Source organism: Aplysia californica, unplaced genomic scaffold (genome assembly GCF_000002075.1).
Source record: "Aplysia californica isolate F4 #8 unplaced genomic scaffold, AplCal3.0 scaffold00343, whole genome shotgun sequence".
Taxonomy (NCBI): domain Eukaryota; kingdom Metazoa; phylum Mollusca; class Gastropoda; order Aplysiida; family Aplysiidae; genus Aplysia; species Aplysia californica.
The window spans coordinates 89223-106160 of NW_004797613.1; the positions used below are offsets into that span (position 1 = coordinate 89223).

At 38.7% G+C, this 16938-nt stretch overlaps 2 protein-coding genes across 4 annotated transcripts in view; one reads left to right on the plus strand and one right to left on the minus strand.

Moving 5' to 3' along the window:
- Window positions 1-73: 73 nt before the first annotated feature.
- Window positions 74-15599, minus strand: LOC101860425 (UPF0489 protein C5orf22 homolog). 2 transcript variants are annotated; one of them, XM_035970931.1, is made up of 9 exons: window positions 15409-15599; window positions 11057-11135; window positions 10312-10457; window positions 8821-8970; window positions 8365-8496; window positions 7434-7659; window positions 5373-5557; window positions 3060-3269; window positions 74-310 (listed from the first exon to the last, which is right to left on the minus strand). In XM_035970931.1, the coding sequence occupies exons 2-9, from the start codon at window positions 11114-11116 to the stop codon at window positions 196-198; spliced, it is 1224 nt and encodes a 407-aa protein (XP_035826824.1). In that variant the 5' UTR covers window positions 11117-11135; window positions 15409-15599; the 3' UTR covers window positions 74-195. The 2 variants fall into 2 exon arrangements, with proteins under 2 accessions (XP_035826824.1, XP_035826825.1); XM_035970932.1 differs by lacking the exons at window positions 10312-10457; window positions 15409-15599.
- A 295-nt stretch (window positions 15600-15894) lies between these two features.
- The window catches only part of LOC101861057 (GPI mannosyltransferase 1), a 20433-nt gene continuing 19389 nt past the window's right edge, over window positions 15895-16938 (plus strand). Inside the window, exon 1 of one of the 2 annotated variants that reach the window (XM_035970933.1) lies at window positions 15895-16124. In XM_035970933.1, coding sequence (XP_035826826.1) covers window positions 16114-16124 — 11 coding nt within the window. In that variant the 5' untranslated portion in view covers window positions 15895-16113. Of the gene's footprint in view, window positions 16137-16938 lie in introns of both variants that reach the window. The other variant, XM_005102806.3, reaches the window with a different exon arrangement.

Genomic DNA, 16938 nt, shown 5'->3' on the forward strand with positions numbered 1-16938 from the left:
ATGTATCCTTTAAATAACCTGAACTTTGTTAATTAAAACACATGAAAACAAGGACAAATTCAAACAACACTAATTTCATATTCTTCTTTTATTTCACTGCAATGGCTCAATTGAAGCACATGATACATTTTCAAAGTATAAAAAATATATGTACATTATATACATGCATATGAACATGTGCAAGGCATGATTGGGTCAAGAATATTCCGAGGTAATGTCCAAAGAGCCATACAGATGTTCCAAAACAGACAAGACTTTTGTTTGACACTGGTCCACTTGATTCTTTGGGCAGTAGTCATCATCACTGGACCTAGAGACAGAAAAACTTCATTAGAAGTGTAGTAGGTTAAGTGTTCTCCCTGCACGCAGTTGTAGTCGTATCTTTGCAGTATCACTCTCTTTGGTTTGTACTAGCAGCAAGTAATGTACGGACAATAGACCAAATGTGTCCACAATGTGGGGGAATCAGGCACTCGTCAATTTTTGGGCATGTGGAGTTATTGGTATCATCTGAAAGCTTATTCATTTGTTTAGCTTTCAATTAAAAAAAATATGCTTCTATCTTAAACAGAACTCAAGATATTTGTGATGGAAGGCGGTGATTTCCCCCGGTTTCAGCTAAAATTGGCGAGAAAATGGCCGCCAAAGTTTGGTAACTTCAATAGCTTGAGAGTCCTTGAAATATGAAAAATCACATATTTTGTACCTTTAAAGAATGTTTTTCAGAAAAATTCGCAAGGAAATATGTTAATATATGGACATAAAAGGTGTTGAGCAGAAAAACAAAAATTTGACAAAAATTGCCAAACTGGCTGAAAAATGCCTTTAACTATTTTGACGAGCACCTGATTTCACTATAATGCCTCACAAATGCATAATGCATCCACCTTCAAAATTTTGAGCAGTGGGTAGAAACTAAACATTCAGAAATTATCATTCTACAATCAAAATAATCAATTTTTGCAAATGGGATCTCATTTGCCAGCATGATGAGCCAATACGTCCTTTTGTAGTGTCAGAAAACTCTAAGCTAAATGTTCTTGTGGCCGTACACTCACAGTTCATGCCTCTGGTAGTGTTTTAAAAGTTTTGAAAGAAACAATGCTTCAAAATTCAAACCCAAGTTAAAGTGACATGCCATCCTAAAAGTCATCCCACCCCTGGTCCATACTTAAACTTAAATAACAGTTCACTTTCTCATGGAAAGAATGCAGGGGGTAAAACAATGACATCAAATGATATCATCATCATCATCCAGTGCCAGATCTGCGACAGACATTGGCGATCATAGTTCTCCATTCATTCCTTTGCTCGGATGCTTTCAAAAAAGTTACGTTTTCCTGATCTTTCCCTGTTTAGGTTACCCAAGTATGTTGTTCTGGGCCTTCCCCTGCCTCAAAATGATATAACTTAGGTAAATTATACAACTCGGATTTCTCTACTTTGTCTTAGGGAATCTATCGAAAGACTATGGTGGGTGTTTGGGGGAAGTTCAACAGTGAGTCTTATTCAACTTTCCCCCCAGCTACTTTTGTTTGTACAACTTGCTCTTTCCTCAAACTAAACTTCTTACATTACATTATGGATTTCCAGTAGGTCAAAATATGGTATAAGTATAACTAATAATAAGTCATTGTTTATACTCCATTGACACAATTCAGATCACTTAAACAATTCAAATCACTTTGGAAGTGATCTGATTCAATCCTGCCTCTCAGGGCCAACTAATTCTAGATAAGATGCAATGTTCCAGCAGAGAATGCCCCAACTTAGGGATCAAACTCAAGTTTACTGTAGGCAAAGGCAAAGAGCCTAATCAGTACACCACGCACACTGATTTAAAAGTAATGGTGCGCTCTATGAGTCAAAATGACAAGTACTTCAGGTTCACACACAGTCAGTAACAACTATTCACAGTAAGCTGCTGAAAAACAATATGAAGCAATATGTGAGGCATCGCGGTGAAATCAGGCACTCACCATAATAATGAAATTGAAGAAAACAGCATTTTTCTGCTGGTTTGGCAATATTTATCGAATTTTTGTTTTTTGGCTCAACACCTTTTATGTCTATTTAAAATCACATTTCTGTTTGGAATTTACAGTAATACATCGATTAAAGACACAAAAAATGTTAAGTTTTAGTTTCAAAGGACTCTCGAGCTTTAGAAGTCACAAAACTTTGACCCCAATTTTCTAGCTAATTTTACCTCTGAAACCAGGCAACCCCCACCTCCTACAATCGCAAATAATTGGACTTCTATGCAAGATAGCTGGGTATTTTTGTCATCAAAATCATGGCAAATGAACAAACTATAATGATTAAACTTTTATACCAATAATCTCACATGCCGATTCCATTGTGTCGTGACACATATAAGAATTTCCAACAACAAAACTGATCCAAATTGTGTCGATGCCAGCTATAAAAATTTAGTCACATTCGGGTACAGATATCTCAGAAACAATGAAAATTGACTGATGTGTTTGAAAAATACATACTTCCGGTCAGTGAGAACATAACATCTGAGTCAGTGAGATGTTTTTAGTTTTAGTAAAAGTTTTACGGCATTAGCAACACAATAGGGTCATATAAATGCCAAAGATTGGAGATGTTACAAGAGAGTTACAAACGAAAAAACGAGGAGAGATCAGGACGATAGATTGCGTTTCATAGGAAAGAAGGAGCAAAGCACACTAGAGCACCCACACAGTGAGATTGTAAAACAAAACGAGAGTCAGTGAGATCTAAAACAAAATGGGAGTCAGTGAGATGTAAAACAAGACTCGAGTCAGTGAGATGTAAAATTACTAAGATCTTTCTGCTCAGTACCTAGTTTTCAGAAATTTGATGTAAAAAAATTTGAGTTCCACAACATGTCGTTTTTTAATATCTTAAGAACGACTCCAAATAATGTTATAATTTTGATAGAGCAGATAAAACATTTGGTTTCTGACATGGTCTTGGTAACTCAAAAGGGTAAAAGAATGTCAGAGAGAATTTTGTAATTCTAAGGGTAGCGAGATGCAAAACAAAACGAGAGCCAACGAGAAGCAAACCTTGCTATAGTGACGATGGCAGGCCGAGGTAGCCGCTCCATCAAGAGAGAAAACTCATCATGCAGAACCTCCAGCTGCTCCGGAGTACTAATGTGATGGGGGAGTTCTGTGTCATCGAGGGTACAGCCGTAGTCGTGGAGATTGGTGAAGGTCATATCTCGAGATTTTCCCTCCAGGATCACAGCATGTGTGAGAAGTCTCAGATCCTGTCTGAGAGCGAAAGTGAATCCGTAGTAGTAGTAGTAGTAGTACAGGGTTTTACGGCGCTCGCAACTGTATAAGGTCATATGAGTGCGCGAATCACAAGTTGGTAGCATTCGCAACAGTTCACTGCACGGTTTGTCGACAATTAGACTTTAAAATGCTAAAATACTAAAATACAGTGTAAATATATTTGCGATTTAAAACAACTCTTATAAATAACAATAAAAAATTTGTTAAACAATATTGTTTCACTTCACAATTTGCCATAAAGGCCAATGCCTTCATAAAACCAAAAATTCTGCTGAAAATAACGACGGAAAAAATGTCTTGCAATTTCTTGCATTTATAATATTTCCTTCGGATCTCTCCAAAGTCTAGACATTCGGTTAAGATGTGTCTAATGGTAAAATCTGTGTCGCATCCGACACAGAACGGCTTCTCATCTCCCTGTAGGAGGTATTTGTGGGTCAGGGCCGTGTGTCCGATGCGCAATCGAGTAAAAATGACTTCGTCTCTTCTGGAGAGGTCCGCAGGATTTCGCTGTTGTAGTTTGGGTTTTATTTCATATAGTTTATTATTGTTTTTCTATTTTTCCCAGTGGCTCTCCCACAGACTGGAGGTGTACTTTTTGACTTTATTTCTAAAGTCAGTCTGTGGGAGAGTGTTTGTCGTTGATCCCAGCAGAAGGGATGAAGCTTTCTTCGCCAGGTCGTCTACCTGCTCGTTTCCTCGGATGCCCACATGGCTAGGTATCCATGCGAATATTATGTTTTTTCCTGTCTCTGATAGTGTGTGAATTTTCTGTTGTAGCCTAACTATTTTGGGGTGTAAGAGTGTGTAGTTTGTGAGTGAAGTGATGCAAGACAGAGAGTCAGAAAGGATTAGGAATGATTTGTTTGGAGAATTTTCTACAGAGTCCAGTGCCATGTCAATGGCAGTGGCCTCCGCAGAGAAAATGGAGGCTTCAGGATGGAGTCTCCTCTGGTGCCATCCGTGAAGATGAGCTCCGCACCGGGTATTTATCTATTAGTTTTTTTGTATTCTGCTTTAAAAGTTTAGGTGTATATGCTTTCTTTGTTGTGTGTGGTCAGCTGTAAGTCTACTTTTGCCTTGGTGAGGTGCCACGGAGGGAGGTCGGGGAAAAGAAATTGTTGGATGTCTTGTTTGGAAAAGTGTAAGTTTTTGAGGTCCTCAAGGATTATGAGGCCGAAGGGTTTGATGAGTTTTTTGTTGTTTTGGAATTTGTTTATGGTTTCTGGGTTTGTTTTAAAAATGCTGTTGTGCGCTGGATTTGCCGGTGTTGAGCTCTGTTTAACTGCGTATTGTAGTGAGAGTTGTGTGCGTCTGAGTGAGAGTGGTGGTATGTTGGCCTCGGCCTGGAGGCTCTCCACCGCAAAAGTGCGGAAAGCCCCCAGAGCGAGGCGGAGTCCTAGGTTTTGTATTGGGTCTAGCATTTTTAAGATGTGTGGTTTTGCCGATCCGTAGACTTGACAGCAGTAGTCAAGCCTGGACCGGACAAGGGAGATGTACAAGTGGAGGTGTTTTGAGTCCCCGCCCCACTCCGGATGCGATTGAATTTTCAAAGTGAACCCGTGAGGAAAAGATTATTAAATAAATAAAAGTGTAAAATTCAGCACACAATCAAACCAAGTAAAGTAGAAACACTTGTACAAAAATAATAAACGTACAAAAGTAAAAAATTTCGTTTTTGTAAACTTTTACACAAAAATGAGCCCTCCGAGACCTAACAGTGACAGCACACTCTATGGAACTTTACAGCAACTGCAGTAAACCTGCATTTATCACTACATGGCATTGGACAGAAGGGCGAGAGCCCAGCTGTTGCTGGATCGATACCAACAACAACACAAAAATGAGCCATACAAAGTAGAAACTGTTGCATAGAAAATTAAGTGCAGAAGTAGAAACTTGGAGACCCCCATAGAAAGGTCCTATCTCTTTTCTTTCTCTCTATTTTTTCTGTCTGTCTGCCTGTCTTGTGTTTCTGCACACAACATGACAATCATCATATTGATGTGATTCTCTTTACGCAAACGAAATGAAAGACAAACAGTATCAACAGCCTCCCCTCAACAAAGCCGAACTCACACATTTTCATCACACCAGTTGATGTTGATGGGATTCATGCCCACCAGCTCGGTCAGTGTCATAGCTTCCAACTCCTTCAAAGACGGAACCTTTTCACAGTCGGACCATTTTGACTCTAAAGAGGAGAAAACTCTCTCTAATTTTTCAAGCTGCTTTTGTCTAGTCTTTGTGAAGGATAAGATGCCCTGAAGAAGAAATTTTACAAAAAAATCAACATAACTTAATAATCAGACAAAATCATGGGCATTAATGAAAGTAATGCTTACAAACTGCTCTCTTGAAGTTTGCTACTTCACAAGTACCAGTTACATTTTACAATTATTATAGTTACAATAATACAAAAATGTGAAAATTTAAATAAATATACATTTTAACACTATTTTAAAAAGTGACCAAAACTTTTCACAGCACAATATAACAGCAGGTACATTGAGGATTTTAGCTACATGTGAGAGAGAGCTCCAAATAGCAAGTGAGCAAGTCCAAGCTGAGGGTTCTATGGCAGCGCATTATCCCTTTCTTGTTCAGCCCAGAAGGAAACAACTGGTAAAAAATACAGCATTGGAGTTCAACAAGGGGAAAAATTATTTAATTTGTCTCTCCCATAGAATTTCGTGAATGGTAAGTTTGGCTACCTTACTGCAAGTATGCCTTAGTCACTCTTGTGCAGGGTTTACACAGTTAAAACAGAACATCACATGATGATGCCTGAGTCATCCCATTCTGGAGTGTCTATGGCACTCACCTCTTTTCCCTCGTATAAAAAAAAAATTAACATATTATTTGCCTCCTGAAAGGGTCTAAATCAATACTGTTCAACCATCCCCCTTATTCAAACCAAAACATATCACCTTAAACACGTGACTTTTCAAATTGTGAATCTTAGACGTTATATAAGGTGCCTTTGTCACCCTGGAGTACCGGTATCATAGAAATAGACCGTAGCAGTCTCGTTTTCATTATAAGTCAGGAATGGGTGACTCAGCCAGTGACAGCAAACAGAATTTACTTTTACTTCCACAAAGTACAAAATAATGTCAACACTAGGAAGTTGGTACAGAAAGTTGGTACATGAACAGGAAGTGTAACATATAGTAGGCTATAGTTGGTTGAAGAATGTTTTTTTAATTGCTAAAGTAAGAGCAATGAATTCGGTAAAGAAAAATTACAACCAAAAGAAGAAGACCCCCACATTTAGACTACAAGAATGAACAAGTCTGTAATGTTGAGAACATTGCAATACAGTGGAATCCGTTTAAACAGAAAATGGTTGATCCAAAAGAAAATTGAATCCTATTTTTTTTATTCGTCTTTCGAAGTACATTTCTGAGTTGTCAAAACGACCCTATTTTTAAAAAATAAATAATTTCGAGGGTTATGTCCTCTGATCTTCACTAGCAACCTTCAAGTAATGCAAATCAAGTTTTACAAGCTCTAAGATAGAGAAACCGAACAAACAGACACAAGAACGCACATATGTGTTGAGTGAGGGCCACAGTGTACCAGTTGCCAGTATTTATCACACACATCAACAGACTTACAAACAGGCGGTCATCTTGGACAGTGTATTATGAAAATAAATGAAAGGATGGAAGTTAGAAGAAGTCATTTGTAAAGGTGATTGCTCTGGACAGGTTGTCGTTAAAGCAGGTTTGACTGTAACAGGTTTTGTCACAAAGCCCATCATAATATATCTTTCTCTCTCTCTTTCTTCTGGCGCTGTGGCGCCATAAATGGTCAGCGATGCCGACAGCATGCAAGAACTCAACACTTGCCCAGGGGTCCTTGAAAAGTGCTGAAAGTGGGTTACTGAAATGTCCAAGCAGACGGGTATCATAATATATGAAAGACATTTCAACATTCTGAATATACAGTAGAACCTGCTCAAACAGAAACTGTCCAAGACAATCACCTGTACAAACGAACACTTACCCCTTTGTGTTTGTTTTTTACAATACAATAACACTGTCCAAGATGTCCATCTGCTTAAGAAAATCACAAACAATGGGTGGTAGACAGTTTCAATTATCTTTCATCTCAGTAACTCTTCTTACCACATACATCATTTGTAGAATCTGATGGAGATGAATAGTGGTACAGTCTTGTCAAAGCTTGCTCTTCCTCCGGCTTCAACATGTCTTTGAAGGGATTTGCAGTGGAGAAGAAATCCAAGTCTATGTCCAGGATATAGGGTTGATCCATCAGTTGATCTAACAGCGTAGGAATCCAGTCGGTCTGTGATGGTATTGGGATAGTACCCCCTGATGTATTTGTTGTATCACAATAACTGAAATAAGGGAGTAAAACATCAAAATCAATTACATATTGGTTTTGTTTTTCTGTTCTTTCCACAGTTAGAAGTAACATAAAATACCTACCTAAGCCGAGCAGGGAATACTGCACAATGCAGTACAACATTAATATTTTTCACAAAGTTTTTTTTCTGTTTTAAGTACAGTACATGTAACTAGTGAAATAAAATATTAACCTAAGAAGGCAGGAGAATACAATTATTTCACTATCCCGTCAACAGCAACATCACTGCTGTCGGGGTACAGGAAGCATTTCTGTCTGTACCACTTTTATGTCTTTAGTTCCACTCCCTCTCATGTGAAACTTAAAAAAAAAAAAACAGTTCGAAGTAGCAAAAATGTTGTCCCCTGAACCCCAAAGAACAAGCCAAGCTTTGAAAAATTATTATTTCGCATTACAAAGTTCTATATCTGATATTTTAGGCCGTTTTAAAGTTACTAAGACAACAAGGTCAGAAACCAAATGTTTTATCTGCTCTATCAAAATTGTAAGATTTTTCGGAGTCTTTATCATTTTCAACATCAGATTTTTCAAAACCAGATACTGAGCAGATACAACTTTGTAATTATAGGGTACCGGTAGTGATTTGTATCCAGTTGAGTGTGAAAATTCATACCTATGAACAAGAAAAAACAATTATATAAACCCTGAGTATCTCAGAAGCTTTAAAATGACCAACCCTGGATCAAATTGTGACCATTTCTCGGGCAAGAGTTCCACAACTGTAAGCTTCACGTCTGTGGTATTTGTGAGTTTTCCAACAGTCTGGAATAACCCGTCAGTCAGAAAGTAATTTTCCTTACAAGACAGCCTGCAAGAATAAAGAAACCATGGATGCTGGTAAAGTAATAATACATGCAGAATAGTAAAGAAAAATCAAGTTGAACATATGTGCATGGCTATCGGACTGCATGATACACAAGAGCACAAACATATTTTCTGAAAAGAAAGGACACACAATGAATGTACAAGAAAATATAAAAACATGTAATAATCTAATTTTTTAAATGTATGTATACTTTTGTTCACATTGTAAAGACTGGTAACTGTTGCAATGTCAATCTTTGATAATTATGATACTAATGGCCATGTACATCAATTGACAAATTGTACAAAAGAAAGTTGAAAGCTTTACCTTACATTTCCAGATTGAGAACATTTCCCAATTGAAAAGTTCTGTTCTGAACTTTGGATCTGCTGTGCCCATGGAGGCTTCACCCATATCACATGGTTTACATGTTTGGCGTATGCCAGTGGAAGTAACCAGTTCTCGATACTCAAAGACCTGTGAAATTCATTAGAAACAAATTAATGACCCAACTGTGTCATTCAGAAAACTTTTGAACTCATATATTTTTCAACAAATAAAGTTCCTAAGAAGTGAAAAAAAATACAGCACGTCCTAAAAGCCTTTACCCATAGGAAATCTCAAGAACTTCAGAGTGACAGCGGTGTGAGCCTTTTGCATCAGAATCCCTTGAATCTCGCAGAGCAATCAATCCGTGAATCTTACATTGAAGAGATTATTTGTGAATTTCCAATTTTTTAAAAGTGTTGAAAATTTTACGTAAATTTTTTTTAAACATACATTTTGCCTGTTTATCAAGGTTTTAGGGGCACTGTATAGCTAATTTGAATAAAGCGCTTTTAAAGAAAACAAAGCATTACAAAAATAAGTTCCACAAAATTTGTTGCTGGGGCACTACTGTGCTATTTACAAACACAAATTTGAGTGATACTGAGCCTACAAGAATATTAAACATCAACAAAGGTTTTTCTACTCATCAATTCGGATATACCAAGCTAACACCTAGATGAATGAATCCACCAATGATAAACCCCCCCCCCCCAAAAAAAAATAATAATAACCCCCTAGATTTACACTCTTAGAACCACTGGAGTAATGACATTGTGGCCTTGTCAGCAAAGAACTTAATAGTAGACAAAATACTGAACTAATTATACAAATTATTTAAATTTCAGTTTTTTATAAAAACATGTAGGGCAGTGTATATCCAATATGGAAAACAAACAAAACAATTCAACGAAAATTAAAGTTTGCAAAAAATGTTTATGAAGAATTTAACTAAAAAAAAAGGAACCAATTTATTAGAAATAATGAAGTGTTGGAAAGAGTTGGAATGGAAGATATCAACATGACCACGAAAAGGAGAAGATGGTGATATTTGAGACATGCCAAAGATAAGATTGCCCCATCAGACATGGTACTGGAGGTCAACTGGAAAAAGAAAAAGAGGTAGACCAACTGGAAGTTATAGAGGCACAAAAAATAACGGATGAGGCAATCACCCACGGCCTGGAGGTGCCACAATTGGAGGACAGGGGCAGGCAAGTGTGGTGTCGATTGTTCTCCGCCTCATGTACCTGACGGTATAGGGAGAAAGTAAGTAAGTAGGTAAGTGTATATATCCAGTAGTCGATGCACAAAAGTTCGTGCTCACAGATGCTGTAGGCTCAGGTGCACAAGGCTATCAACTGTGTTGCAAATTCAAATTTCATTTTCTTACAAAAACTCAGAGGATTTCTGCACTTATAAACAATATTTCTTTAGAGCAAGAACAAAAATTACAATAGTCTGGGATAACACCCTTCTGTCACATCTTACTCATATAATTTCTGTGGCTGAAAAACAATGTCTGCTTTGAGGTTGATGGGAAGAAGTAAATCTGGATGAGAATCAAAATGCAGGATGGGAACATTGTTGAAGGGAAGTCGGCGTGATGCGATGGCTCTGTGGATGAAAGGAAGAACCTGGAGACAGAAACAGAAATCCCTTTAATAAAGTAATTTTGTTGACGGTAAATGTTCTGCATCCAACTTTAAACAATTTAGACCAAACGCTTCAATCATGCCTGCTTATAAGATCCCTTTATCTTATTCTAAGTAAAATTTCCACAGCAACTAAAAGTCTGAAACAGGGCAAATAAACAGGGAAAAAACATCTTTTCACTAGTGCTAGTGAGGCCTAACTAAATGAAAGATGCACTACCAAAATAACAGAAATGTGTTTAAACCAACTGTGAAAACCATCAATAACCTAGAGCTATACAAAGAACAACTTCACTGTGAGTTCAATGTCTTTTAGTGAAGCTGGAAGTCTCAACTTTCTATCAGGGCATTTCACAGGAATTTCAAACACAGACGGCAAATAATCTGCATCTACCAAAACTCTTATCATATTATCAAATGTTTTTTATTGTCATTTTGTAGTATATAAAGAAGAAAAACTGAAACAAGGGAACTTCACAAGCATGTGGAATTCACCCCTGTCAGTGACTGTCAGTCTGGGGGTGATCTAATCACCTCTGACAAAATGAGAGTAAAACTTTCTTGTGGGAATTAATACCTACTTCATTATGAGGTTCCACAATGCATACAGGAAGCTTTTTGCATTTTCTTGGCTGTGCCATCAAGAATTTGATCTCAACTGAAAAAGAAGAAAGGAAGTGCCTATTTGCGACGCCGTGTTGTGATTAGTGCCAGTGCTAAATAAAACACTGTGCGTTAAATATCAAGCTTAATCTACCTTTCAATGTTGAAGTCAAACCATTACTTTATGAGTGTGGGAACGAATTCTGGTCCTGGAAGGTTTTGGTTTTTTCCCTTCTCTTCTTCCCGACTGAAAAACAATTTTCCCCCTATAATTATAACTAGTGGCTTTGTAGTTTTTTAAGTAGTGATGAAGCCTGCACATTCTGGTCTTGTCCTAAGAGGAGCTTTTACCTACAAAGTAGGCCTATACTTTTCCTTTTACCAATTTATGCCTGGCTTTCCTTGGCCTGTGAGTCTAATTACTATATTTTTTGTGGTTGTAATTTTACGCTCACGGGAAGGAAAAAAAGACCCTCCTGGACCGGGATTCCATGCCACGCTTGGAAGCACTGAACATTAGAGAATGTAGACAGTAGAGAATGTAGACAGCTAGTATTCGTTCTCTAGGCCTAATGTTAGAGAACGTAGACACTACCCCCTGCTAGTTAAAACGCTGAAGCCTAGATCAGGCGGTGTCATATGTGATGGCAAACTATAAAAAGCACGCATTACTTGCTCAAACTCAAACTCAAATGATTATGATTGTGAGAGTGGAACAAGACTACTTTTGTGCAAACAATGTCAGAAACAATTGTTAGATCTAGATCTACCAAATTTTGAGCGGAATAAGACAACGTCATCAGAAAAGGAGACAAATCCTAGGAGGTTTATCAAGAAACTGAGAAAGCTTCCACAATTCAGGCAGACCTACATTATTATTTATGTAGAAACGATGGCTACTAGTACCGGCTTTTCAATTAGCATGGGACCTAATCAGACTGCAGCGGTTCAAACAGCACAGGAGCTATTCAAAATGCGGCGTTTCAAATAGCACCTGCCAAGAAGAAATACCATGTACAAAAGTGCATGCTAATTGTTTTTTTGGGGGGATTTTTGTTTGTTTGTTTGTTTTTAAAAGAAATACAAACAGCTTTTTAAGTTCAGAACTGCATTTCAATAAAAAGAGATACATTATAAAACACATACACTGTGATTTAAAATTTCATTTTACCAAATTCCAAGGCAGTCACCAGAGCAAAGTAACCCCTTCACTATCAGCATGCCATTTAAGGTACATTTTCAGAGTTACTAGAAAGTCAGTTTGTTGTACTGCATTCCTCACTGAAATAGCTGATTTCTCACTAACAACACCACATATCTATACAGCATATTTTCCAAATCCATGCTTTATTGAATATTTCTTTCGCAAGGCTGGAATAAACATACATGAACAAGGGAAACCGGTAATTTCAACATGTACTATTTGACATTGAAGAAGAGAGCAAGGGCAGGCCGAGGCGTGAGCCACGGACTGTGGAAGAGTGTGAGCGTGAGTTGCAGTCGAGGCGCAAGAGAATTGTCAACCATAACGACAGAGCAAGTCGGATCGCCACAAGAGGTAGGTGTGTATAGTTAAACCACAAGCTATTTCGGAGAGAAAGGCACTAGAAAACGTTGAATCCTTCTGCTATCTTGGAAATATAATTGACAGAGAGGGAAGAACAGGTGCTGAAATAAAGTCCCGCATTGGAAAAGCACAGGCTGCTTTCATATCTTTGGATAGGATTTGGAAGACCAGAGATATCTCACTTCGAACAAAGCTGAGGATTTTTAATTCAAATGTGAAGTTGGCCCTGCTGTATGGATGTGAGACATGGAACGCATCACTGACTTGCATAAAGAGGATCCAGGTTTTCTTGAACAGGTGTCTAAGAAAGTTACTGAGGATCAGAAGGACAGACAGGGTCACCAATATGGAAGTGTTAAGGAAAACAAGACAGATCCCAGTCAGAGATGAGGTAGGAAGAAGGAGGTGGCGATGGAATGGACATACTCTCAGGAAGTCAGGAAGTCAGGAAGTCAGGCAGCTGCATAAGAAAGAAAGTCTTGGATAGGAACCCACAGGGTAAGAGATCAAGGGGAAGACTGCGTGGAACCTGGAGAAGAATCACAGAAATCGAAGTACAAAAAAGTGGGAAGACATGGAATAATATCAAGAGGCTAGCCCAGGATAGAGAAAGGTGGAAGGTGTTTGTCCGCAGCGTATACCCTGGTGCAGGGTGAGAAAGGCAATGATGATGATGATTTTGGCGAGGTGCTCTTTCTAGAGCCATTTAAGTGCTAGTGATGGCATCGAAAATAACAACGGACATGATCAAGCCATTCAGTGGCAATAGTGATGTTGTGGCTTGGTTGGCAAAGGTTAAACTCGTCGCGGGTTTGAAGAACATTCTGGATCTTGCGAAATTTGTACTGCTGTTCCTGGAAGGTAATGGACTGGCATTGTACTTACAGTTTAGTGAGCTCGAAAGATCACAATCAGACAATTGAAAAGCGTCTTCTAGAGCATTCACAGACAGCTCATTTATTGGGTTCAGTAAGTTGACACAGAGGAGGTGGGACAGTGAGAATGTTGATGTGAACGAAATAAGGAGGTTGGGAGGGTTGGCTGGATTTTCAGGCAGCGAACTGGATAGGCTGGTTGGGTTATAAATCCTTTGTAAAAGGATTCCCTGACCCGATATCGCGTGAGCTCCAACAGATGAGCCGGGTCTTCGAAGTTGAACTGTCAGAGGTAATAAGAGCTAGAATCCTTACAGCAAGCAAGACTGGAACGGTCAGCGTTGCGGCGGCAGGCGGAGCCATGGCAAATATAATGGGAAGCCACAGTCAACGCGTGAGGGCATTGAAAGGCTCTTGATATCGATGTGGTGGACCACAGTTTTGTAGTCATCGTGCTGACATTGTTTGCTACCACTGCAATGAAGTTGGCCAAACCTAGATCTAAGTACGGCTAGACTGGCAGTCTAGCCACTTCGGACGTAGATACTGAGTCTAGATCTAGATCTAGGTGCCCGGTTACCGTGTACGTGGACACTCCGGTTATGGTATAGAAAATCTGGCACTACTTGGATATGGTGGTCCCGACTTTTGTGACAGGGAAATTCTAGAATCTAGTTTTGACCCCAATGACGATTACTTCTGGTTTTAAGTCTAAACGATTACTTTTTGATTTGCGTGCCGATATGGAGAGATAGCCTTTCAAACCTTATTGCAAAACATCAAATCGTGGTCAAATTCAGGGGGGGCATGCCCCCCTGAAACACCCCTTGGTTTTTTTTTTTAAGTCAGGGAGGCAACCCCCCCCCCCGCCTTCTGTAAAACAAAAGTGAAATTTTACAGCTCATTTTGTAGGCTAGATTTTGATCTAGGGCAAAGAGTCTACATAACAAGAGGGGCCACTTCTCTTTGAGCCAATTAAAAAAGTGTCCTCAAAATTCGGTGGCGCCCTCTTTGCAAAAGCGCACCTTTAGCGAACAGAGTTATCCTACTTGAGTTTAAAAAATCAAAGTGAAACTATCAAGTTTTTGAATTAATTTCGGAAGAACGCTTTTTTAAAATGGTTACGCTGACAAAAAACCTCTTCCGGAGGAAAGGTTGATTGTTTTCTTCGTTTAATTTGACTTAAGAATGAAAGGTGAGAGGTCATTAAAATTTTTAAAAACTAAAACTCCGTACTGAACGAACCCGAACTGCTGATGAACAGCAGTCGATCTGCGCACGCAAGGAGGTGCTATTCCTATTCTTCTTCTGGAAAAACGAAAGAGAGCTTCAAAACAGACTGCAGCGCCATCTGAAGCAAAGAGCATACTTCCTGCGGACACTTTTTTGGCTGAGTGGCCCATCTTGTTATTTACTATCTTTGTCTAGGCTACTGATAAAACATACAACATTGATACTGACTATTTAAATCAGTATCGATATTTCAGTAGATCTAGATCTATTTCTAGGCCTACACAAATCGGGACCACCATATATCCAACCAAGTAGTGCCGAAAATCTAGATCTAAATCTAGATCTAGATCTAGATCTAGATCTAGACATCTAGATTCTAGATCTAGAAATCAAGACTCTAGATCTAGATCTAGATCTAGGCCTAGACTACTAAAAATCTAGATTCTAGATTAGATCTAGATCTAGACTAGAATCTAGATCTAGATCTAGATATATCTAGATGTAGATCTAGATATAGAATCTAGTTGATCAAGAGGTCAATACCGTCTCGGCGCTTTTTCGGTAGTTCCCACCCCGCAATTGTTATTCACGGGTTTTGGCCCCAGCCCCAAGAGTAGGGGGGTTTCAGGGGGGCTTGCCAGAGAAGATAACTTACCTATCTAGATGTAGATCTATGAGTCAAGGGGAAAAGTTAATTGAGCTGATAACCAAGTGCCAAGCGAAAGAAACACCCCTAGATCTAGAAATCTAGACCTGGAATCTCGAGAAATGTAGTCTACTTTCGGTCTCAGTCTCAGCAGCTGCTCTCTCTACTCTCTATAATACTCTATACTCTATATTATTCTACTACTAGGCTAGCCTAGATCAAGATCTAGACCAGTTGTTTTGCAGATTTTTTTTTGTCGCGACCAGAAAAATAAATGGCATTTCATTTTTAAAAACCCGCAAAAAATTACATACACGACTTACTAAAACAGTTGCTTATTGAAAATGTACCTAAGTCCCCTTATCTTCCCTGATTTGATGAAAATGCCCTTCTATGTTGAAACACGAATTCATCTAGATTAACTGGCTTGAGTAAATTTGAGTATTTTGTAATTTAGCAAGCTTAAAGATAACAATTTATTTGTCTATACAAAATGACCGCCATCACTGTCAAAATGTTAGTGAATCTGGAAAGATAAAAATATATTTTGAGCCGCTTGGACTGCAATCAAACAAAATATAAACAAATACCGGTTCGATTGCCAAAGGGAAGTAACTAGAATAAATAGGCCTAGATTTCTTTCTAGATCAAGTTCCTCAGTTCCTCAGAAGGAAACGACGAACTTGATGGAAAAACTACCAAACGACAAAAATTATGTTGACAAGGTGCAGCTTTGGGTAAAATTTTCCGTGCTTTTTCGCTTCTAGATCTAGATTCTATGTACACGGTAACCGGGCGGTGATCTTATACTTTAGCACGTTAAATTCCCAAAGTCTACTAGATTCTAGATCTAGATCTATATATCTAGATTAGATATCTAATCCCCGACTCAGACTCAGACCTTCAAAACTTTGAACTGGGTCTAAAAATGTGCAAACTACCATAATTTTGTCATGAACAGATCGTACAACAGTGGTTTTCAGTCTTCCATCGTGATTTTGGAAGCCATTGAGTATTTAATCTTGATGACATAGAATTTTGATCCAGATCTGATAGTGGTCGCTCGTTTCTGAAGTCTTCAGTTGAAGAATTTAACGTGCTAAAGTATAAGATCACCAACCGGGCACCTAGCCTTTGTGTCTATGTGCACGGTAACCGGCAACCGGGCACGTAGTCTCAGTGTCATGTACACAGTAACCGGGCATGTAGCCTCAGATATCTACGTAACCGGCAACCAGGCATGTAGTCTCAGTGCCACCCAAGGAGTTTACTGGTGCCACCAGAGACTATATAATTAAATAGGCCGTCGTTATTCGGACTCGAGTCAGAATAACATTTTTTCATATTCGGACTCGAGTCCGAATAAAAAAAATTCTTATTCGGACTCGAGTCCGAATATGAAAAAATTTTATTCGGACTCGGGTCCGGAAAAAAAGGAAGTGTCTTCGTTCTATAGTTCTAACGTTCAGTGCTTCCAATTTTCCGCCATTTTTTAGTCCCCCCCCCTTCCCCCCACACACACACACTTTTTCTGCCGAT